Source organism: Nanorana parkeri, unplaced genomic scaffold (assembly GCF_000935625.1).
Source record: "Nanorana parkeri isolate BGI_ZX_2015 unplaced genomic scaffold, ASM93562v1 scaffold729, whole genome shotgun sequence".
NCBI lineage: Eukaryota > Metazoa > Chordata > Amphibia > Anura > Dicroglossidae > Nanorana > Nanorana parkeri.
The window spans coordinates 116763-141459 of NW_017306997.1; the positions used below are offsets into that span (position 1 = coordinate 116763).

Below are 24697 nucleotides of genomic sequence, written 5' to 3' on the forward strand. Positions count from 1 at the left end.
CTAAATGGAGTAGAATGGGAGTGAAGAAGTATGTATTCCTGCGTGCTAAGTGGGAGCCTCTGCCTGCTACAGTCATGTTGTGAGTCCCAATTGTGTAAAAAAATAAGTGCCTGAATAAGCAGTGAGCCAATCACATGACCAGGAAAGGATATTTCTAGGCCAGTTCTGTATACAGTACATACACGCAACACCTCTAGTTGCAATGGTTACAAGGACGTGAAGATAAGTTTTAAGTAACATTGTTACAAAATGGTTTGTAGCACTTATGTATGGATCATTTTATTTAACAAAGGTTGAGTTATCATTTAAGGCATACAGATACACTTTCAGGTCTTTCAGACATGTATTTTTTGTATTCTCTCTTGACTTTAAATACACTGTGTATTGGTCAATAAATAAGCATTCAAGTTTACATCAATATATGTCATACAAATGTTAAATACCGATGTAAGAATAAGACAGAGATCAGAATTTTAATCTTTCACCAACCAGAAAATAAGTCAGTTGACATTAGCTTTTTATAAGGCATACAAAAGGAAGTTCTGATGTGAAAACTTTTACCCATGGTATACAATAAGATCTCACCTTTCATTGGTTTAGAAATCTCAGAGCCGTGGAAAATGCTTTCTGATTGTTTGCTTTGGGTTCCTGTCCCTTATGCAGGTCTTTTAAACAGGCCAATATGTGTGTGGTTAACAAGACATTTAGCAGCTACACTTGGAAAAAGATCATGCACACATGCATCATGGATGAAACACTTCTCTTTTTTATTTGCAGGTGATGGGCTTTGGGCTGTACCTGATGGATGGAAATGTCAGCAATATTTATAAACTTGATGCTAAAAAGCGGATAAACCTGAGCAAAATCGACAAATTCTTTAAGGTGATGTCTGCGGGTTCAGTAACATCTTGTATGTGATCTTATTTGTGACCTCTTTCAATTTGCGATTATTTTATGTGATCCAATCAAATTCAGACCTAAAATAATTCCATTGTATACCTAGCCAACTAAGACTGAGCATATGATGAAAAAGCAGAGGTTACCTTAAAATAAAGCGAGAATGGTCAGTAGATCCAGAGATATAGGCAGCTGAATTTATATTCAAATCTTGACTTTCCTGTAATGCTGAGATTGTCAATTACCATTTTGCATCCCAAGTCTTCTATTGGTCACCACAGTAAGGGGCAGCCACACTGACCAGTGAGGGACCCAGGGGGTGGTGCGGAGGGGCCCACTTTAAGCATTACAGAAAAAGCGTGTATAACTTCTGCTGCCTGTATTTTTGGATCTATGGATCATTCTGCCATATGGTTTATACTGCAGGTAACCTTAGCTTATGTATGTGTTTTTTGTAATCATAATCTAAGTTTGAATTGCCCAAGCTTGTTACAGATTCATGTTAATAGCCAGCAATCTGCAGGCTAATGTGCAGCTCACATTCATAATTTCCAAGCCCCTAGCCGTTTGACATCTCTGCGGAATTGATGTTTCTTACCCATATCACTTCACTAGGGCTACTTCATATGATAATTGGAAGTGTGATCCATGTCATACAATAAGACTGTAGCTCTGATAATTCAGTTCAGGTTAGATAATTATATAGATATAATTAGTAGCCCTCACTTTGTAATTTCTACTTAAAGGCAACCTGTCATTTCAAGAATGTAAGAAATGAAAGTGTCCTCATTGTTCATAGCAGTCAGTCACATGCTAACTCTCATACATGGAGTGAAGAATACAAACTAGACAGCTGGTTGCAATGTGCAACATAACTATTTAATACTATCACTTCTTATACATCTGTTTATTATGCTATCAAATGTTGAAAAAGGGGAAAGTGGAGATGATTCCTAAATTGGCCATTTTCCTCGGGTATGTTAGAAATTAACAGCACTTTTAATTAATAAGGCACAATGGCCCTCATGTATGAAATTTCAGTCATGTCTAGACTATAGTGCAGTTCCAATGCTGTTGATATCAGTGCAAAATACTTTACTGTCATACTTTTGAAAAAGCTACAATAATGTACAGTGCTGATGTCCGGACCCTTTCTTGAGGATCCATCTCCTTTTTAATGAGTTGTGATGGGTGGAGGAGATCATGCCACTGTCACAAACACATGAGCCAAGTGGAGATGAGATATATGCCTTGCAGACCAGGTATCTATAAAACCTCTGCATCCTGTATGTTTAAAGCATATCTAAACACAAAACCAAAAAATGTATATTAATAACATTTGGCTGCATGGTGAATGTCAGAGCACAACTCCCTGCAACTGCCATTTAAAGGGACAGTACTTTGAGTGGGGAAATTGATGTGTGAGATTTAAAATTTTAGTGCAGGTGTTCTGTCGAGAATGCCGAGCCAGTATCTGCGCTTACGTGCAGACGGGGTGAACGAAGAAACCGGCATTTATTTACAAACTATTCGTTTGTAATGGTTAATTGTGACCGTTAATAATATACCGTCCATGTCAGTGAATGACGGATGGAATGTTATTAACAGTCACAATTAATGATTTAAACGAAATACTTTGTAAATAAATCCCTGTTTCCTTGATAATATTGGTCTGTGTGCAAGCGCAGATGCTGAGGTCGGCAAATTTGACTACGTCGGCGTTCTCGACAGAACACCGGTATCTGCGTTTAGTATCAGGGCATTTTCACGAGTATGGGTACTCGTGAAAATGCCCAGTATTAACACTGGGGTATCCCTACTTAAAAATAGAATACATTGCTGGGACTTGTAGTCCTACATACTGTAGTTGGAGCTATTCTGCATTGCTGTATAATCATCATACAGCAATGCAGAATAGCACCAGCTATGCGGGACTACAAGTCCCAGAGCAATACATTATAATAAAAGTCAGCTATGCAGAATACCCCCCCCCACTATAATGCATTGCTGGGACTTGTAGTCCTACATAGTTGGAGCTATTCTGCATTGCTGTATAATCATCATACATGCAATTGCGACCGCTCCGACCCTGGTCAGTGTGAGTGAGGCATCTACACGTTCATTTTAGCACGGGGTCCTTGGCTGCTGTAGAGCACCATGTTCACTAACATGAATGAAGTCCTGGCCAATAATCTTGTAATGCTCCCTCGGTACTAGGAGTCTGGATCACAAGACTTAATACTCTTATACATGGTGGCCTGTGTGTTTTGCAGAAGGTGCCCCAGTGCGTCCATGTACAGAGATCCCTGTGCACTATTTCTGTGTGTCTAAATGTGCAGTCCGTCTGTGTTCTCTCTTACAGCAATTGCAGGTGGTGCCTCTCTTTGGAGACATGCAGATAGAGCTGGCCAGATACATTAAGACCAGTGCTCACTATGAGGAGAACAAGTCAAAGTGAGTGCATGCCGTAATGTCTCTTGGCTCTAGTGGTAAGATGAGTGGTGGTCACGGTGGAACTTGATGATTCATAATTTCTGCTTACTGGGGAGGAAACCAATAAACACAGCAATAAGCAGCTTGCGGTTGTACAATGCTTTTATTAGGACGTTGCTGCCACAAGCTGCTTAATGCTGCTGTAAGACAGTAGAGCTGATTATTAAAGGGGCACTCCACCCGAGAATTATATTTTTGTGGTAAGCGGTGTCTTGTGAGCTGATTCACCCTGTGGCTTTTTATACGTTTTGGATACCACAACGGTTAGATTTCTTTGCTGTTGTTCTAAACTCTGTTCCTGGTCACCTGGGAGTTTTGGTAAGTTCCCTTCCACATTTGTTCTTCCCTTAAAAACCAAGGACAGTGGGAACCCCCTCATAATAACCACAGCAGAACCTGGGAACTCAGCATAGAGATCTCACCAACAGAGTCCCCGAGAGATATAAAAAACTGTTAGGTGCTTCAGCTCTCCAGCCCGTGCCAAACATTACAAATATCAGTTTTGGCTGGACTGACCCTTAATTGGATAACCGGAGCCTTCACCTATTGGTAAGTTAAATGATACCTGTGCTTAGCGAGTATGGATGCTGCCACTGATGCCCTCTCCTTCTGAATATGTTAGTTGCCTGGCAGTCGTTCTGATCCAATGGTTGCAGTACTTTTTAAACTACTGATGCGGTAAACACATGCAAGTGGATCTGACATTTATTTGGCTTTTTCGATCTGCATGCTTGTTCCAGGTCAGTAATTAAGAAATGACTGAAGCCACTAGAAGTGAAAGGTGGGCGGACAGTTAGCATTTTCTGAAGAAGGCCAGCAATGGCAGGATATGTATTTCTCTCAGTACAGGTTTATTTGTAGCATGCGTGCAATGGAAACTGCTGTTCTTTGGTCACCCTGGAGCACGTTCTAGTTTCAGGGCAGTAAAGCTGAACGTGTTCAGCTTTATGGCAACCTATAGAATGGTAGTTTCCATAGAAGGCTTCTCAGACAGCTATGTGGACATTGTGTTTGAGCTTTATTTTGTTATGGGGACAATTTCTTTGAACAGATCACTTGATATATTATATTGTCATCATTAAGACATGGAACTATTTTCCAACTGCCAGTCCGATTCAGACTTTCAGGTCATGTTTTAAGTTGATTGGGGTGCCAGTTCTTAGTGCTAACACTTAGGGGGAAATTTATCAAAACTGGAGTGGACAAAATCTGGAGCAGTTGCCCATGGAAACCAATCAGCTTCTCTCTTCAGTCTGTTTAGTTACATAGTATTTGAGGTTGAATAAAGACATTAGTCCATCAAGTCCAACCTATTAGGTTGCGCCTAGTACTAGAAATTATTATGCGCCTAGTACTAGAAATTCTAGTTAAGATTTGAAAATAAAAGAGAGAAGCTGATTGGTTGTCATACACATCTGCTCCAGGTTTTGTCTGCTCCAGTTTTGATAAATTTCCCTCTATGATGTTTATTTATATAAGTTCTGCCTGGCATATAGCAGGCAGATGCTGTTCATATAGCACTAGCACCCCTAGGTGGCGATGATGAGTATACAAATTTTCTAGACTCATCAGCGACATCTAAGGGTGCTCTTGGGTGTGAACAGCATCTACCTGGCTATACACTGGGAGGAACTTTTATATGTGAACCCCTTTAATTCATCACACTTTAACTGTGTATTGAGTAGTGCAATGAGCATTGCCAACAGCAACCAATCAGATCCCCTTTTATCAGTTTATAGGAGGTAATACAATGAACGATGATTGGTTGGTATTAATTTATGTGCCTAACATGTTGTTCTTTACCCAATTCAAACACATACCACTTTTTATACATCAAAAAGTGTGTGTGATTCTCAGTTGAGAGCATCCCGTTTGTCTCTGTAAATATATACTATTAAAATTAGTTACCTGAGATTCCAAGGGTGACTCTCCTATGTTTCCATGATTAGATAGAGGGCTCCTGTATTTTCCTAGATGTGTTTGATACAGGCTAGCCATCTATCCTCCTCTCAATATGAGAGTTGTGTTCACAGCAAAAATTTCTGAACAGCTCTTGTCTCATCAGAAGAATACAGAGATCAGCTGCTCCAAACTGAAGACTGATGATTTGATTGGTTGCTGTGAGAAGCACAGACAGCTATTTCATCAGACATGTGCATATATGAGGCTACAATACACTTTGTTCCTCTCTGTAAACTTTTTTTTTAAATAGCACTTCTTCAACACCCTTCCGACCCCTGGAGCCCACAAAAGAGGCTAGGTAGCAGCAGCAGACAAGATTATGTAGCAAGACAAGTTTCTATTAGAAGACAAAGTAATTCCCAATAAGCTTATGCGCCTAGTACTAGAAATTCTAGAATGTGTCAAATTCAGTGTCCTAAAGGGCAGCCTTGGGCTGAGATCCAATAAAGTGACATTAAACTCAGGAGTTAAATCTTAAAAATGCATTCAAGTACCTTAACTATGAACAAAAATGTATCTTATTTGTGTATCACTCAGATGTACATCTTCAAATCATCTCTGGATTGGTGCTGACACTGTCCTTTCTTCTGGAGGGTGGCTACGTTTGTTCCCCCATGGTCCCAGTGTGTTATAAAGTAGTCACTGCTCCAAGCTCACTCCCATGATGGACTACAATCTTAATACATAATAGTAAACTAACCGTGACCATGGGGAACAAAAGTAGCCAACCTCCAGAAGGAAGGACAGTGTCAGCATGAATTCAGAGAAGATACACAAATTCAGAATGATACACAAATAAGCTACGTTTTTCATAATAGTTAGGGTATTTGAATGTTATTTTAAGATTTAACTCTTGAGTTTAGTGCCACTTTAAAGATTGGTCCCTGTGTCACCTCTTCTTTAATAAGTGATTTGGTTATTGCTGGATGATATGTTGTAGTGCAATTGGTACCTAACAAGGCCTCCTAGACTCTTTCCACGTGTCCCTTTGAGGCCCATCCACAGGCTTAAGCAGCTGTTTCCTGCCCAGGTGGACCTGCACGCAGAGCAGTATCAGCCCGCAGTACAATATCTGTGAGCAGATGGTACAGATCCGTGACGACCACATCCGCTTCATCTCCGAGCTGGCCCGCTACAGCAACAGTGAGGTAAGAGGTCAACTTCCATCACAAAGGGAAAATGAGGATCATATTCTGAATTTCTTTTTTAAGGGGCTTTTTAAATTTTGTATAAATATCACATTGTCAGAGTTGTCATACAAGAGTCCATTCCCGTGAGATCTACCTTCATATTTCTAAGGATGTCAGCTAGCATTTTCCATGTGGGATATAGGCAAGACCTCCAATTAAACACCAAAACGTGTCAATCTGACTTCTGTTCCATGATTTATCAATTTTCCATGCGCATATTAAAACCCATACTTAAAACCACTAAAAACAGTGGCACTCCCTCTGCTCCTAGACTGTATTTAGAGTATATTGCATGAATCTTTTTTCTTGGATTACCTTTACCGAGGGGATAAAAGCTGAGGTTTTTTCCCTTTGTCCTGGAAAAAACCTTCAAATGTGGCTGTAACAATTTGCCAGTGAAGGAAACCATTTTGGAAGTGCAGCCTATGAATCTACAGAAAAGCAACACAAAGTGCAAAACAGGGATTTCCTTATTCTGTCTGGCTTTGCCTTAAAAGTGGAAACACTTATTTGTACATCAAGCCACCAGATTATAGAATCAGCATCCAATGATGCACATAATTGCACAGGCCCAGTAAAGCAATCCACAGAGGATTGGTGCGACCACGAATCCCTCTACTTGAATTCCTGGTCTGTCCAATTTATAGCAGATCAGGTGCCTGGGAATATACCTATTAATACAGACAGGTGGATACCTGTTGTCCATGCACTTTCTGATTAATCAGCCACCCAGAGAGTTACCTTATCTGTATCTATAAGTGTTAACTGATGTGCCTGCCCTCCTGAGTGCATCTAGCTAGTTGGTTTCAGGTCACAATGTGCAGGTTATTAAAAGACAGTTGATATCTACAGTGAACAGGGGTATCAATATGTACAGTATGTGACTGACAGCAGGAAGCACATTGCCCAAAATCTTTAATTTATATGGTGCCATTTGCACATAGTGAACCCCAGGAGTCAGACAAGGGAAGCTATAATGGTTTTGCATTTGTTCTACATTGTTAAACAAATGTTTTACATGTTTTTTTTATAAGCATTTGATGCAGACACCTAAATCAAAGAGTGTAATGTAGAGTATGGTAGAATCTGCTTACTTTCATATGTTCTCTTTCTGATTGAAACATTATGTGTAGATGTCTGAAGAGACAGACAGGGTGGGGTGGAGTGGATGAGTCAATTATATGAATCTTTTACTTGTGTATAAAACATTTTAGCTTAGCTATTGAGCTCTGTGAACAGTTTATTGTACTACAGATGAGCTAAGAAGAGCCTGGAAACCAATGAGCTATCAGCTCAACCTGTCCTAAAATGGACCTGCTGGCAGGGCTGGATTTCCCACAAGGCCAACCAAGGCCCGGCCTTGGGGCAGCAGGGAGTAGAGGGGCAGCAGGGGTGTGGAATTCCTATCTCCCGATGCCCGGGACATGCAGTTCCAGGCGTCGGGCGGGTAGTTATTTTCTACATTTAGCCCTGCTTTGGGCACGCAGATCTAAATGTAGAGAGGGGAAGCCACCACTTGTTTTGTACGAGTGATCTTGGTGATTTCCCCGAGATCACTTGTATGCAGCCTGCAGGTCTGCCATTCTCCCTGGGGGGGTTGGCGGGGAGGGGGGCGGGGTGCATTGAGGAGCCTGGCCTTGGGGCAGCAGAGAGAGTAAATCCGGCCCTGCCTGCTGGGTGCTAAATACTGGCAAAGCTAACAATACTGTTGAAGTGCAGGCATCTTGTGATACCTGAAGATACCCATGATAATCTTCAAAATAGTCCATCTCAAGCCCCTAGATTACAAGCTTAAGCTGTACACAGGGCCTAAGCTTCTGTTTAATTTAGCTGGCTGCATACAAAATATAATATAATCATATGCAATATTACATATTTACCTGAATTAAAACATGTTTTTTTTCAGTCCTTACTGCAGTAAATAAAAAAATATGTGTAAAACCAACATTCCCTTTAAGACAGAAATGTGAAAACCAGTTAACACTTCTAAATTCAGTCTCACACTTTGAGACTGTTGCTGAAATAGCTGATAAGATGTGAATCAGTGTATACAAATGTCTCTGTAGAGAAGAATAGAGAACTGTTATGGACATAATAACTCCTTTTGTTCTGCATCTGGAAGGTTGTGACTGGTTCTGGTCTGGACAGTCAGAAATCGGATGAAGAATATCGAGAACTGTTTGACTTGGCTCTGAGGGGTCTACAGCTCCTATCCAAATGGAGTGCTCACGTCATGGAAGTGGTGAGTCACCAAGATCAGTGTTCTATATTTATGCATATGTCTTGTCCTCAGCAGATTTCTATTGAGACTCATTGCAGAACACTCAAGCTGATCGTATGTCTGTGAAGGTTCTCATTCATCCAGGTCATGGCATATCTGTAAAAAATAAGTCAAGGCAACTGGACTTGCTGTATTTTTCTTGACGACGTTTCACTGGACGAGCTGATCACTGGTCATAAGTTTGTTTTGATAATGTATTTGTAGATGCAGTACTGGCAGATGAATTTTCATTTAAGTATACAATTTTGCCATTTTGGCTAAATTTTGCCATTTTGGCAACATGCAATACTTTAATGGCTCATGATGTTCATGAGGTTTAGGAAAGATCCTTTTAACTACCCTGGACCTGCTTTGTGCCAAAAAATAGCCCCTCATTAGCTGGACACATGATGTAAGGTACAGAAGGAACAGAGATGGAACAGAGAAACCCCAAGGGCCTTATTTATTGGGCAAACGCATCATGCTTATGGCATCAGTTTAAAATGTTTCTGAGATCATTTAGAATTCATTGCAGGTGCAGTTGACCTGCACTTGGCCTGTTTTAGCTGATTTTGCATTCCTATAGACTTGTATGGGGAGTGAAGCAGTTTTGAAGCAAACAAAAGCTCAACCATAATGCTAACCCTAATCCTTTATAAACAAAGCCATGGGAGCACTATGCCACTGCATAGCTTGTTAGAAAACAAAGCCATTTGATTTCTTTTCACCTTAGCAGTCTGCATGGCATGATCTGTGGCCAGTTATGGTGAGACTTCAGAAAAGGCAGATTTATTAATTTCTGTGCAAAATCAGTTTTCTGAAATCCCATTCACTTATCCCGAATGTCTTTTGCACCTACTACAACTTCAGTTGCCCAGATTTATGGGTTTCCCCTTTAAGGTGGATGATGTGCATGGTGCAGAAACCTGCACACCCAATACAATTTTAATTTTAATTTAATCAGATCAGTTAAAGAGGTATTTGAATTGGTTACTATTGGTTTGTATTTTGTACGTTCCTTTTTTTTGCTTAATTATACCCAATAGAAGTACTGATACTGATCATGTAATTTTCTTTTTGTCTCACCACATAGTATTCTTGGAAGTTGGTTCATCCTACAGACAAATTCTGTAATAAGGATTGTCCCGGCACAGCGGAGGAGTATGAGAGAGCCACGCGGTACAACTACACTAGTGAAGAGAAATTTGCTTTTGTGGAAGTAAGACAGCGTTTATTTAAACACTGCATCCAGTCACACTCCTAATCAACACTGTGGTTTATTTAGTGATATGAAGAAAAGAACAGCCACTGAAATATCAGTCATAAAGGGATTTCCTGAAAACTTAGAAATCCTTTGAATGGGACCTGTTGTGGGGTGCTTATCTACCTAATCCTGCTCTTACCTAGAGTACTTTTTGTAATTATGTCTGGCCATAAAACACAACAATTCTCATAAAGAACCATTATATGTTATCATTTTTTGTAATACCTGATTTCCCCAGAAGATGGAAATGTAGGTGTAACTTTGGCCTGCAGTCCCAGTAAACCTCAGGATCTGTGGTAGGCTTGCCATTATTATACAGATGAAATGAGATTCAAATAGATCTACAATCTGCTTAGGGTACCTAAAGACATTCCTATCATGGATTGATATTGGTCATTTTAAACCTGGACTGAGCAAATATAGAAAGAAAAAAGAACGTGGTGTCGCCCCCCCAGGTGTGCTATCTGGCAGAGGTGAATGAATCACATACGTAGCTGGAAAGAATTACAAATCCTTTAGCAGATAAGACAATTCACATATTAATATTTCCACTGTGTGTTTAACTGTTTACCTAAAATTCAGCTTTAACCGGACTTACAAGCATTCTAATATACAGTATATAGTCACCTTTGTAATTGTTAGAAATGAATAAATACATTCAATACACAAGTCAAAAGTATAAAACTGTTGTATAGCCTGTCTACATTGTGGATTTTATTATTTTGTATTACATTCACTTTTTCCTGATGCTTTAAGGTGATTGCCATGGTGAAGGGTCTGCAAGTTCTCATGGGACGTATGGAGAGCGTCTTTAACCAGGCCATCCGCAATACCATATATGCTGCCCTTCAAGACTTTGCACAGAGCACCCTGCGCGAACCCCTACGTCAGGCTGTGCGCAAGAAGAAAAACGTTCTGATCAGGTGTGTGACAGGAAACACACCGTGCTCATTTATTTATATATTAATTCATTTTATTTTTGGCTCTCATTGAAAAAAGATACAGTAAACTCCCCATTATCTGGCATTCAAGCAACCAGGACTCTCAAGCAACCAGAAAAAAGACATAATATGTCCTAATTTTTTCTTTTTTTGCCAGTTGCTTGATAGATATGTGCACACTAAAAAATTTTGTTAGCACTACATTTATTTAGTTGCTAAAGAAATTCTCTGTTTACATCTTGCTGCGGCCAACGGCTAGATTACACAGCTGGCAGATGCATGTAAACAACGGGCATTAGGCATGAGCAATAGTCAGCCTGCTATTGGCTATGACAATTTGAAATAGCCAATAGCAGAATCTAACCAGCAGATAAATGGGTTGGGGGTGGTGGTGGTGGTGAAGGGGGGGTTGCTTGAGAGTTAATAGTAGGTCTCGAGCGACCAGAAAATACAGTTGTCCGGCCTCTACCAATTCCCATGGGTACCGGATAACTGGGAGTTTACTGTGTATAGTCTAATTGTAGGTTATCAGATTTAGAGGTGAAATAGATAAAAAGGTAATCTAAAATATAATCATGTTATTTCTGATTGTCTCATTGAACTCCTCTTTCCTCAGTGTTCTGCAGGCAATCCGCAAGACTATCTGTGACTGGGAAGCAGGCCGTGAGCCCCCCAATGACCCGTGTCTGAGAGGAGAGAAGGATCCTAAAGGCGGATTTGACATTAAAGTTCCTCGTAGAGCGGTCGGCCCCTCTAGCACTCAGGTCAGGATCAGTGTCTTTAAAACTCATCTACTACCAAAGTAATACATTGCAGTTTACCAGTCCTTAGATTTGGTGGCTGGGTTGGTTTTATCTTTTCATGCTTTTTTTTCTTTATTTTCCCCTGGTGACCTTGCAAATAACATACTTACTGTCCCAGTATGACAACACCAACTGGCCCTATTGAAACAGAAACAGGACAGGACCACTAGAAACTCCATCTGTCCTCTTGTACATAACATAGGTGGGTGGGGTCTTGTAGTGATCAGTATAATTAATAGTGCAGCACAGGCAGAGAGCAAAGGAAGTTATCAGCTGAGAAGATTTCTGGCAGGATCAACAGGTACTTTTTTGTAGTTATCAAACAGATATAACAAAATGCTTTCAAAGATTTTAATATATTTAACAGACCAAAAGGGAGCAGAGAGGTTTATTGTTAGGGTCTACATACACTTTAACACTCTTATCCATTTCTGTAGACCAGTTTCATCCCTCATTTCCATCAAGCTGTTTTTGTTTTAAAAACAAATCTTCTTTTTAGTCATTGTACGCAAATGACTTATATTTACCACCTTTTTACAGTTGTACATGGTGCGCACTATGCTGGAGTCCTTGATCGCTGACAAGAGCGGTTCCAAAAAGACATTGCGCAGCAGTTTGGATGGGCCAATCGTACAGGCTATTGAGGAGTTCCACAAACATTCCTTTTTCTTCACTCACCTGCTCAACTTCAGTGGTGTGTACAGGCTCTATGAGTAGCCATCTTGTTTATGCGTAGCCATCTTGTTACTTCTACCTGACACTTCCAGAAACTCAAAGAAAATAAATGTCTGCCATCTCTTTGACAGATGTGGTCTAAAGTTGGTCACACATGTTACAGTCTGATTGTTCAATGCTCTTTAGATTTCCCAACAACTATGTATTTTAAGGGACTACCTGATTGTACAATGATATTGTAAAATGTGTGGGCAGCTTTACACCGTTTATTAGGTATGGTGCTTTAGCGCCAGTTATGTCATCATATGCCACTCTACAGAGCTTTGCTGTACTGGAGTTGTACAACAAGTAGCATTTTTCAGTAAAGTGCATGCTAACGCACATGTTACCAGAGCCAACGGTGTGACCCAGCCTCAGGGTTAGGTAATGAGGCATGTTTTGACGAAGTCTTGATTGACCAAAGCCATGCGGCCTAGTTACTATGCGTACCTTGTGATAATCCTTGAGTGTGAGTGTTAGGGTTCCAATTTTAGAGTTCCCCGGGATTCGATCGTGCTGCCAGCTTCAGACAAATACTTGGGAATAAAGATTCATATCAAATTGTGTATTCAAAGGTTTATTGTAAAACAAGGAATATATATACAAAACTAAGAAATGGATAGATGGAGCATAAACCAATAAAAATCATGCACGTTTATATAAATTAATAAATTCTACTATAGGTCATAGAACGCTCATACATATGGCTACTATTAATGAGATTAGAAGACACAGTTTTACTGATGCAAGAATGCAGCTGTGAAAGTGAAAGCGGTTCAAGGCCAGTTTATTCAGAACCTTCTAAAAAGCACAGTTTTACTTGCTCAAAATACTAACTATATACAAACCATGAATAAGAGAACAATATTATTTCTATCAGTGAGGGGACTGGTTTTTGTGATGCAATGAAGGCAAGTGATTAACACTGTCGGATCTGCCGACCATACTAAAAGATTGCCCATATTACAATCAATGCCCATATTACAAGACAATGCCTAATTAAGAGCTATATCCTTTTCATAATAAAAATTATATAACTAATGTTGGGTATACACGTATGAAATTTCCGAAATTTGCACAGTTGGTGCTGCTGTCGGCACCCTTAAGTCCGGCATCCCTTGATCAGCTGATCAAAGGAGCGGGGTTGGAATTCTCGGCTGAACGGAGCTAACAGTCAATTAGCTGCTACCTCCGTTCGGGTATTGTGACAGCGGCCTCCAAGCAATAGAGACAGAAGGGATTCCTCAAGCAACGCTTGTAAGGAACCTGTTGAATTCTCTTAGTTCTGCCCATGGGTTAAACAGAGAAAATATATACGTGTATACCTGGCTAAGTGGTAGTTGTTCTTAACTGGTTGGGACACTTTGGTTCAAGGGAGCATTTTTCAATAATGGAGAATCACATCTGGGACATTTCAACTGATTTGATTTCTGTTTGTCTCCCCTTTTACCCTCCCTCAGAGGCTCTACAGCAGTGCTGTGACCTGTCCCAGCTTTGGTTCCGGGAATTCTTCCTCGAGCTAACCATGGGCCGACGTATACAGTTCCCTATAGAGATGTCCATGCCTTGGATCCTAACCGACCACATCCTGGAGACCAAAGAGCCTTCAATGATGGAGTAAGAGTTTACAGATAAAGCTGCTGAAATTGCTGTTCAACAATTTGCCACCTTACATGGATGTAAACTGTTTAGAAAGAGAGCCTGTCACTGCTCCTTGCTTCCGACACTTCTATGTGTGTCAGATTCCTGTGTTTCCCTGCTGCATGCTATGTCACTAGCATATCTCCGCAGCTCGCAGCATGGCCTTGTGATATATTATTTGACAGCACAGAGGCTGTGTGGGGGAGCTTCTGGAATATGGTAGTGATACAGTGGATATAAAGCACACAAAATTAGCACGGACAGCGCTCTCGGATTGAACCTGGAGAAATGAATTTAGTGGCTCTACCTAGCCTGCGGCCTTTGGAGACAGGAGGAGTACCTGTGCTTATGGAGCAAAAAGAACAAACGCGTGGGCGCAAAGCTGAAGGGGCTATATGACTAAGTGAGACATAGTGAAAGATAAAACAGAAGGCGATGTGGCACTTACTTTGAGTGGATCTCAGCACCAGATGGGGGCCGGTCTGTGGGGAGGATCGTGAAAACCGAGGTGTGTATTCAATGAGGACTGGTATGCTGCCTGAGGCTGTTCATCTTGAGGAGGGAAACGATGGTGAGAAGAGAGGAGAGAGATGGACGGGGGGCGGGAAGTGGAACACAAATTTAGTCCGTGTCACAGCTGCTGTGATGGGGAGTGCAGGCGATGTGCGGGGTGGAGTCTGACTGGGCTGCTGTGGCTGCAGCTGCAGGTGGAAAGGCTCGATCTGTGTGTGGACCGAGACTTGGCCAGTGCCCGGGCCGTGATGATGATGTTGGATGAAAGGGTGGGTGGAGGTTCGGGAGCAACGCGTTTCGAGGATACAACCTCTTTTTCAAGCTCAATGGAAGTGGTGTACAATGGAAGTGGTTTATCTTTCACTATGTCTCACTTAGTCATATAGCCTCTTTAGCTTTGCACCCACACGTTTGTTCTTTTTGCTCCATACAGTGGATATAGTGAGGGCAGTTACAGCAGGCACAGGCATATGACACACATGGAATTGTCAGATTGGAGGATTTTAAAGGTACCTGTAACTCTTCCAAACACGAAGAGTTTGAGTCACCATAGGGACCAACAGTGAGCATAATATACAGTATATAGACTAAATGGAGAGTGGAGGTTTGGATATTGGGTTAATATCGCATTCATCAGCTGCTGACAGCCCTTTTAAACAGCCCTTTTTCCAAAAACAAAGGGCTGGAGTTCCCTAACTTTCCTGGCCACAACGTCTGGTGGTTGCTAAGCATGCAATGCATTTTACAATCTACAAGCTAAATACACAGATGAAAACACATATACGAGAGCTGTTTCACCTGCCAAAGGATGCGTTTTGCCCATATAATCCTGAGATTATGACTCAGCTCTGATACACATCATAATCCTGCCCAGTAGAAGAGGGGACCTTTCTCTGCTGCAATTTTACTTTCACCTACAGGTCTTCTCCCCACCTCCAACCTGTGTCTGGATAGTGAAGGGAGAAGCAGCACACCTGATGAGCTAATCTCTGTGTCACTCTGCCCCCTCCTTCTATCACAATGCTCCTTGCATTTCTTCTTGCATTGCTTCTCCCTCCTCCTCTCTGAGCTCTGCTGTATAGGAGCTGCATGAAGCTAATACCAAGTCAAATTCAGCTACTTACACTGCTTGCATTTAACAATACATTTAACAATGTATTCATGATTACAGAGCTGCAATAATTTATGTTTATTTTATATGGCTTGGATTTCATCTTTAAGTATTAAGATTTAGAAACATTTGTAATATTAGGACTTGCCTAACCAATCTATTTGATTTGAGTAGATCAGTCAGGCAGGCCCTTGTACCACATACTTGGTGGTGGTAGACGGAAAGATGAATATACAATCAGACTGCAACCTATATGGTCAGCTTTAGACATGACTGCACCGGACCATACAATAATTGATTTGTGCATCACTTTGAATCACGTAACATGTAGTTATAGGTTATTAATAACATGGTGGTTGCATTTCATTTCACAGGTATGTGCTGTATCCCCTGGACCTGTACAATGACAGTGCCTACTATGCACTCACCAAGTTTAAGAAGCAGTTTCTCTATGATGAGATTGAAGCTGAGGTAGGTTACCCACAGATTTTTTAACTCTCTGTGCACGTTTATTAGCCAAAAACATGTCCGTCACTAAGGCCTGACTTGTCATTTCCCCCAATTCCACCATTATACACTAGTACCATTTACAATACTCCATAAAATGTCAGCCCTTTATGAAAGTGAACCTTATTTAGTTCTGAAGCATTAAATGTAAACTTCCTACCCAAGAGCAGATACCACTAATGCCCACTAATACCTGTACTAGTCAGAAAAGCATCTTCTGTGCCTCTCTCTGATTTCATATCACTTTGTTACTGGGATCTGACTGTCTCTGACTTGATGGCTAAGCTCCACCAACTGATATTTTACCCTGTCCAGTGAGAGTAGCTTTCCTCTTTACTGAGGTGACCTTATTGGACATTGGAATGGCAATTGGAAGGTTTAGCTGTAAAGTCAGACCCAGTAACAAATTGAAAGTATATCAGACAGGGGCACAGAAGAAGCTTTCCCAAGTAATAAAAGGTAACACCAGGCATATTGGAGTGGCTGCTCTTAGGCTTAACATTTAAATAAAGCACAGGTTGAAAGAAAAATATAGTTTAAAGAGAGACAGCTGAACACAGACATGGCTAAAAACATTGACAAAATTCTAATCAGTTTTGTGAATTATTTTTACATCTTCAGGGACCAGCTACTGCGTAGTTACAGGGACTTGTAGCTCATAGATATAAAGAATTTTGGGGAAAAGCAACAGGATAACCCCCCCACAACCCCTTAGAAGTAAACACCCTTCCCCAACTGTTTTTCTGATGTCCTCTAGTTGATCACATGATCCACTGAGTTCTCCTTTTTCTGCAGCGGTAGGCAGTCCTAGGAGATGCAGAGAGCAGTGCTGATGAGATGACATTAGCGCACTCTCTGCATTAATACAAAGTCAATGCAGGGTGTTGACGCCTCATCAGATGGTGAGCACATGTTGCCCTGCTGCTACAATATGTCCTCAGTCTTCTGAGTTTAGTAACACTGGCAATCATTAAATCCACAAGACTGAGAACATCATGTGGTAGAAAACAAGATCTCTGGATTCAAGGTGAGTATACTGTATTAAGAAGTCACTTATAGCCATAAAAGCCTGAAAGAGGTTCTATCCCTTTCATAGTCTATTAATATAAAGTGTTTGTTTCTCTCTCTCTCTTTGCCCATTGGAGAGATTTCTCAACACGTCCTGTCCCCATGATACCCTATCACCAGGGTAGTCTATCACCCTATCTAACCCTTACCTATTTATGTATGGAATATTGTAAATTTCAACAATTCTTAATCATTTTTCTTTTCTTTTCTCTTATAGGTGAATTTGTGCTTTGACCAGTTTGTGTACAAGTTATCTGATCAGATCTTTGCCTATTACAAAGCCATGTCTGGCAGGTATGAACAGACACTGGTGCACATTCCCTCTTGAAAAAAGACATTTGTCCCCAGCAAATCTGTATTAGGTATCATAGCAGTCTCTTGTGAACATATAATAGGAGCCCAGTAATTGAGAACTAAGTTATATTGCCAAGCCAATGCTTGCTTGTATTCTTGAAATAGGCAGGTTTCAACCTTAATAAGGGCAATTCCACAGACAAATGGATCAGTCTAAACAGTCATTCTTGTTATTTCAGTGTTTTGCTGGATAAACGATTTCGGGCAGAGTGTAAAAACTATGGGGTAATAATTCCTTATCCCCCATCCAATCGCTATGAAACGCTACTCAAGCAGCGCCATGTTCAGGTGAGCCTAATAACAAAACAAGTAAGAAAAATGAATTCATATATACACATTCATTAAACTATGTCTGCATGGAGGATATTCCATTTGTAATTGTACTTGGCACTCTATGTCTATGATGGAGTCAAATAAACAGCAGAAACCATAAGGGACACTACTCAGCTACCAAAGGCAATAATATCATATTGCTTTATGAAATATACATATACTGTATGTACTGTAACAAGGCATAATGCAATAACCCAAAGCAACCAAACCGGTTTTCGATTACACAAAAACCTGGAATCTGATTGGCTGCTATGCGTGACTACAATTTGTATATTCTCATTGCTCAATGCATTGCTATTTAATAAACTTTATAAGCTCACTCTTGCCTTTATGTCTTACACAGCTCCTGGGTAGATCTATTGACTTGAACAGGTTGATCACTCAGCGGATCTCAGCTGCGATGTACAAGTCTCTGGACCAGGCGATCAGTCGCTTTGAGAGTGAAGATCTCACCTCCATAGTGGTGAGTATGCTTTGCTAGTATAACTTATTCAAGTAAATCTGCCACCAATAAAAAAAACACCATCCAATGCAACTGTTTTTGGTTATTCACTATCTAAACTTTCTTTTGAGTTCTACTATGCTGGACTACAGAACACCTTCCTCTTGTATTATGGATTTGAGAAGAAGAGGGGTGTTCTGTAGGCCAGCAAAGGAGAACTGGGCAGGGCTGACTCCACTGGGATTTCAGTGCAGCAGAGGAAGAGTTGTCAGCTTAAACAGGAAGTTAGGAGCATTCTGGATTTCTAGCAAATCAACAGGTATTTGTAGGACATAATGGTAGCCTACAGGAAAAATAAAGCAGAACTATGTCACTAGGCCAAAACCATTGGGAGGATGATCCCTAGTGGAGGAACTCACTGACATGACACCATTAAGCAGATGGTTTAGGAATGGTTTTTGTTTTCCTCTTAGATTCTTTGCATTCAAAAGGCCCAATTATAACACTACTCTTGATTCTTGATTGTTTATTCTTGTTTTAGGAGTTGGAATGGCTGCTTGATATCAACCGCCTCACTCACCGGCTCCTCTCCAAACACCTGACCCTTGACAGTTTTGATGCCATGTTCCGAGAGGCCAATCATAATGTGTCTGCTCCATATGGCAGAAATACACTGCATGTCTTCTGGGAGCTCAACTTCGACTTTCTACCCAACTACTGCTATAATGGCTCTACAAACAGGCGAGTTAATAATCATAGGGTGTACCTTGCTCTGACAAGAGAGATGCCTATTTCTGTCTTTTTAGTATAAACTATCTATCCCATCAGTATATTCAGCAAAATCAAGCAGGTTAACGTTTCATGCTCTTCTTGCTCTTGCTGTCCCCTAAAGGCAGTGTTAAAATCCTATATGGTTCTGCCAGTGGAGATTTTTGGGGATGACAAACCCATATGCAGATGTCTGAAACACCAGCCAAAAGGTTAATTGGTTAGTGATGTGATATCTGCTAATATGACATCTGAAAGCTCAGATTGGATCTGATCATGTGACCAAAAATCTAGGAATTTGATCATGTGGCCAGTAGCAGAGGCAGCATGGAGCAGCATTTTTTTTCCAGGAAAGGCATTTCATCCCATTACTCTGTATGTATCAATAAAAACAAGACTGGTAACACATTTTTAAGGTAATATCTGGGTACAAGGCTGCTTTATCCAAGTATGAGGAGCATCATAAAATTAATTTCCACTTTTATCACAAATGTTCATTTGATCTTTAATCATCATTCACAATGATGCGTTGCAGGAGTATGTGTGTAACTGCAACACCCAATAAGTGCAGTGTGTTTGCAGTGCCATTCATTTTGAATGGTACACCAATGCACCTAGTAAGCACACCACCATGCACAGATGTGGACCTTCTGTGCATTGTGGTGCATTGTGTTGAAACACATAGTGCCTGTATGTTAAAATATGTGTTGCATCAACATATCATTTAAAATAAATGGAATGCCTAAACACATCACATGTTAATGTGGTTGCGGTGTATCAGACCAATGTGAATGGGCTCTTAGGCTACCTGTGACCTGCCATCTATGGTGGGACTACACATTTCACTGCTCTCTGCCAAAAGACTAAATAGTTTCCTATATCAACCAATCTAAATTTGTCTTTCACACACCTGAGATTAGTAAATGGAAGGCCATTGGTCTTTTAGGTCACTGATCATTTTTAATTACTTTGGCCATATGTGTAATGTACCATGTTCAAGGCATTTCTTTTTCTGGGGACCTTTCTTATCTCATTTTTTTTTTTATTATTCTCTCCAGGTTTGTTCGAACAGCCATTCCTTTCACACAGGAACCACAGAGAGACAAGCCAGCAAACGTGCAGCCATATTATCTGTATGGGTCGAAGGTCAGTATGGACTAAACATAATCGTGTGGCAGTGCGTCGCACTGCCATGCAAGATTCAGGGCAATGCAGACACCCAGGACACTTCCTTCCCAGGATTTCTGGATTTAGCATGGGATCGTGGAACTGGGAGATTTCTAAGAGAATTGGGAGGGATGAAATCTCCATTCCTGGGTCCATTGTTTAATAGTGGCTAGCACCTACCCAGATAGCAAGCAATTGAGCTGCAAGTTTGAAAATGACTTGTTAAACTATTCCTAGACTTGCCAAGTTTCACAATTTTGTTGCACAATTACAGCAAGTCTACATTGCAAGTCTCCAGATCAACGTGCTTTGCAACAGTGTTGTACACTTGCAGAGCTCTTGCTAAGACCTGCAGGACTCTTGCTGTAGACTTGCCAAGCAAATTTGCTACAAATTCAAAAAGTGTCAACTAGAACTTGTGCTGCAAGTGTTCTGCAAGTCCACAACTAACAAGAATTACAATTTAACCCTGCCACAAGTTTGTGGCAAGTTATCCTTGCTATCTGGGTAATTGCACACCTGTGCAGCGCACTTATGTGAAGGGTGCTGGCTAAGGTTCTGGGTTCCAGCTGGAAGACAAGGGAGGTGTCTGTCCAGGAGTCAGGAGGACTCCATCCTCGAACCAGCCTGGGTTGCAAGTCTGTGGGATGCAGCCTGTTTGGGAGAGGTTTTTTTGTGATAACCTGAAGTCGGTGAGACTTGGAAAAACATTATTTTGCTGTTGTGTGTTTGAAGACCCATGCGAGGGAAACACCTGTGTGGACTTTTATGTTTGAAATAATAAAAGTGGGCAAAGAAGCACTTAAAAAGACATTGTAAGTGAGTGGACTCCGTCCTTAATGTGCTACCATTGGAAGCTAAATCTCCCAATAATTCTTGATAGCAAGGGAATCTAGATAAGACAGTAAATGAAGATCTAAGCCTTCATTTACTGTACATGGAGACGTCCGGTTCATCTGTTGGACAGATTGTCAGCAGAAAAGTGTGTACCACAACTGTATTTTAAACAGCAAGGGTGTAACATCTCGACTAATCTGCTAAGTTCAGGTTATGTAACGTTAACCATACTCCTGTATGCATTGTTTTTGCTTATATGTGATTAACTTTTAAAATATCTTGTTTTATAGCCCCTCAATATTGCCTACAGTCACATATACAGTTCATACCGCAATTTTGTGGGTCCACCACATTTCAAGACCATCTGTCGTCTTCTGGGGTACCAGGGCATTGCCGTGGTTATGGAGGAGCTACTGAAAATTGTCAAGAGCCTGGTGAGATGATGTATAATATCACTGGAAAGGGGGTTTGTGTGAGCCTTGTCAGAGTAGATCTGTTTCAGTTTAATCAGCAGGCACCAGGAATAGCATACTAAATATTCTACATATCAGAATAGATCTCATATGCCTACATGTGCTTGGATTGTGTTTCTAATGCTAACAATAAATGATTTGATGTCTTTTGTAACCTGCGTGTGACAAGGAACCCTAATGTTTCTCTTATTGCCTGGGCTGGTGTTTGGAAGGGGAAAAATTGGCAATTTCCCAGTTCCACGTTATCCTTGAGGACCCACGGAATCTTCCCTCTGCCTTCTACATGTCAGGGGACCTGCAGTATGCAGAAGCCAAGGGGTCCCAGTTTTTCTCTTGCCCTGCTTATTGGTCATGGAAGAGCACATCAAGCCTCTCGTGTATAATCCATCTAGGGCTAGATTTCTATATCTGACACCTAAAGTATTGCCCTGAATCTTTTACATAGAGCATTTTCTTTATTTATTTTTGTAACCTGATTTAGAATATTGTGACAATGTGTAAATAAGCTTAAAGTGGAAATACAACCGCCTATCTAGGAGGTGCTCTCCAAGCCTCTATTTGGATATCAGTTGCCAAGTTGCTGCACATGTAGCTATGACACCAACCATTTGAGAGCTTGAACATTCGGTTGAGTGCTGAAAAAAGCACATTTGCAACCTTGACAGTTGGCATGCCTTAAAAGTAACTATTTTGAAAGACATTAAATTGGTGGGTAAAGTTCCCATTTAAATAAGATAACAGCTGTTGATATGGCCAATAACTATATAATGGCAAAGCATCCTGTTTGCCTCTGTCACCTATAGGCAGGGGCATATCCACCGCAAGGCAAACAAGGCATTTGCCACCCCCAAAACAGGCGAGCCAGGCTGCACAGAACCAGGCAACCTTGGCTGTCTTATCAGGCACAGACCAAATGAGCGGCTGCCTAATCAGAGAGCTGTTCGCTGGAGGAGGAGGCGGGGCTGGGGCCCAGTGAGATGCAGTACGGCGGCGGAGGAGGAGAAGCAGCAGACGGCTCGGGGCTGACGGCGCATGTACCGGTGGCAGGCTGGAGAGCTGCGGGTAAGAGGAGCAGCAGGGAAAGGGACCCCGCACAGCCCCCCTGAGACCCTGCAGAACCCACCATACTGTAGATTCTGCTCAGCCCGCCTAAGAGTCTCATGTGGGCTGTGCAGGATCTATGGTGGGCTGTGTGGGGTCTCAGGTGGGCTGCGCAGGATCTATGGTGGGCTGTGCAGGGTCTATGGTGGGCTGTGCAGGGTCTGTGGTGAACTCTGCAGGGTCTATGGTGGGCTCTGCAAGGTCTCAGGTGGGCTCTACATGATCTGTGTTGAGCTCTGCAGGGTCTCAGACTGATCACAGATCCTTCACAGCCCACCTAAGACCCAGCAGAGCCCACCATAGATCCTGCATAGTCCACCTGACCCCCGGCTTCCTTCTATGCTAATAGTGCAAAATGTCTTAAACAGGAAGGGGTGGGGAAACTTTAGATGGAGGTGTTGCCCGAGTTTCATCTTGCCTGGGGCAGCCCCAAACCAAAATACACCACTGCCTATAGACAAAAGCCTACTGTGCCTAATTATATATTAAGTGGAGCAGAAAAAATAAGATTTAGATTAGTGATTCTACCTTTCAAAATGCAGACAAGATATCATGAGGCTAGGTAAGAACATAATCCCAAGTTCCCCCGAGAAGGGGGCGGGGGGTGCGCTGCTTCAAGATAGCAACAGCCTTGTCGCCCCATTGTGAATGTAAAGCCTCAGCAAGTTGCAAGAACAGTGTGAAGCTTCAGCAAGGGTTTCTGTGTTCCAGGACCAGCCAGTTTGCTTGCATGCTTGTTTCAGGCTCAGTCAATGATACGTTAGCAAAGCAAGGATAAGGATGACAGCTGCCGAGCTTGCAGGAATGGCTCTCAAGCTTCTATTGTAACAGGTTCACTTTAACATTCTCTTTTACAAGGCATTGCATTATGGGTGTTTACTGTTCGACTTATCCTATCCACAGCTTCAGGGAACAATATTGCAGTACGTGAAGACTCTTATTGAGGTCATGCCAAAAATCTGCCGGTTGCCAAGACATGAATATGGATCTCCAGGTAAGGGCTGGGCATATGGTTTCACATTAAGTGTATGTAAGATCATATCTATATATATATATGCATGCACATTCCCCATGTTTTATTCCTTTGTTGCAAATATAGAAAATACCTGTTGATCTGCTGAAAATCCATTGTGCTTCTAACTTCCTGTTTGGGCTGACAACATTGTGCCTTTGCTGTACTAAAATCTCCACCAGGGTTGTAAACCCTACCTGCTGGACTACAGAACTCTTTTTCACCTCTCTCATCCCCTCTCCATATACATATATTAACTTATTTTCCAGAAAACCAATATTTGCACATGAGTGGTGCTGTTCACTAACCCAAAAAAATGTCCCCAGTACTCATCCAGCTAACCAGAATGGAAAACCTTACTTAATGCCAGGCCATGGGGTAGGCAGAACTGATGGCCATTATCACCCATTAAAGTCTGTAACAAGCATTCACAGATCACTCTTGTGCTAAGAATTGTACCTATTTTTGGATGATTTTTGTAACGCTTGGAATAATCAAAATATCTGAAATCCATCTTATCAATTATTTTCAGGCATCCTGGAATTCTTCCATCATCAGCTGAAAGATATCATTGAATATGCAGAGCTGAAGACAGATGTGTTTCAAAGCCTCAGAGAAGTGGGCAATGCCATCCTCTTCTGTCTGCTCATAGAACAGGCTCTTGTAAGAACTGCATTATATCCATCTAAAGCATATTCACTTTGGGAGAATGAATGATAGAACTTTACATACACTTAATCCGGCCTTTAATATTCGTAATGCTCATTGATGTTACAACTACTGCAGAAAGACAAAGTAGTACTGTGAAGGTTAGTGGAAGGGACCTCTGAGTTAGTGGAAGGGACA

General features: G+C 41.3%; 1 protein-coding gene across 4 annotated transcripts in view; it reads left to right on the forward strand.

Annotated features, from left to right (window-relative positions):
• CYFIP2 (cytoplasmic FMR1 interacting protein 2) overlaps nt 1-24697 on the forward strand; it is a 40831-nt gene that overhangs the window by 11480 nt on the left and 4654 nt on the right. For all 4 annotated transcript variants that reach the window (XM_018564134.1, XM_018564137.1, XM_018564135.1 and 1 more), the window contains 18 exons: nt 778-882; nt 3260-3351; nt 6383-6500; nt 8665-8784; nt 9896-10021; nt 10823-10989; nt 11624-11771; nt 12351-12504; nt 13985-14141; nt 16164-16260; nt 17582-17658; nt 17898-18006; nt 18395-18514; nt 19035-19234; nt 20320-20407; nt 21556-21699; nt 23743-23833; nt 24384-24514. In XM_018564134.1, the coding sequence (XP_018419636.1) occupies nt 778-882; nt 3260-3351; nt 6383-6500; nt 8665-8784; nt 9896-10021; nt 10823-10989; nt 11624-11771; nt 12351-12504; nt 13985-14141; nt 16164-16260; nt 17582-17658; nt 17898-18006; nt 18395-18514; nt 19035-19234; nt 20320-20407; nt 21556-21699; nt 23743-23833; nt 24384-24514 (2244 nt within the window). The remainder of the gene's footprint in view (nt 1-777; nt 883-3259; nt 3352-6382; nt 6501-8664; nt 8785-9895; nt 10022-10822; nt 10990-11623; nt 11772-12350; nt 12505-13984; nt 14142-16163; nt 16261-17581; nt 17659-17897; nt 18007-18394; nt 18515-19034; nt 19235-20319; nt 20408-21555; nt 21700-23742; nt 23834-24383; nt 24515-24697) is intronic.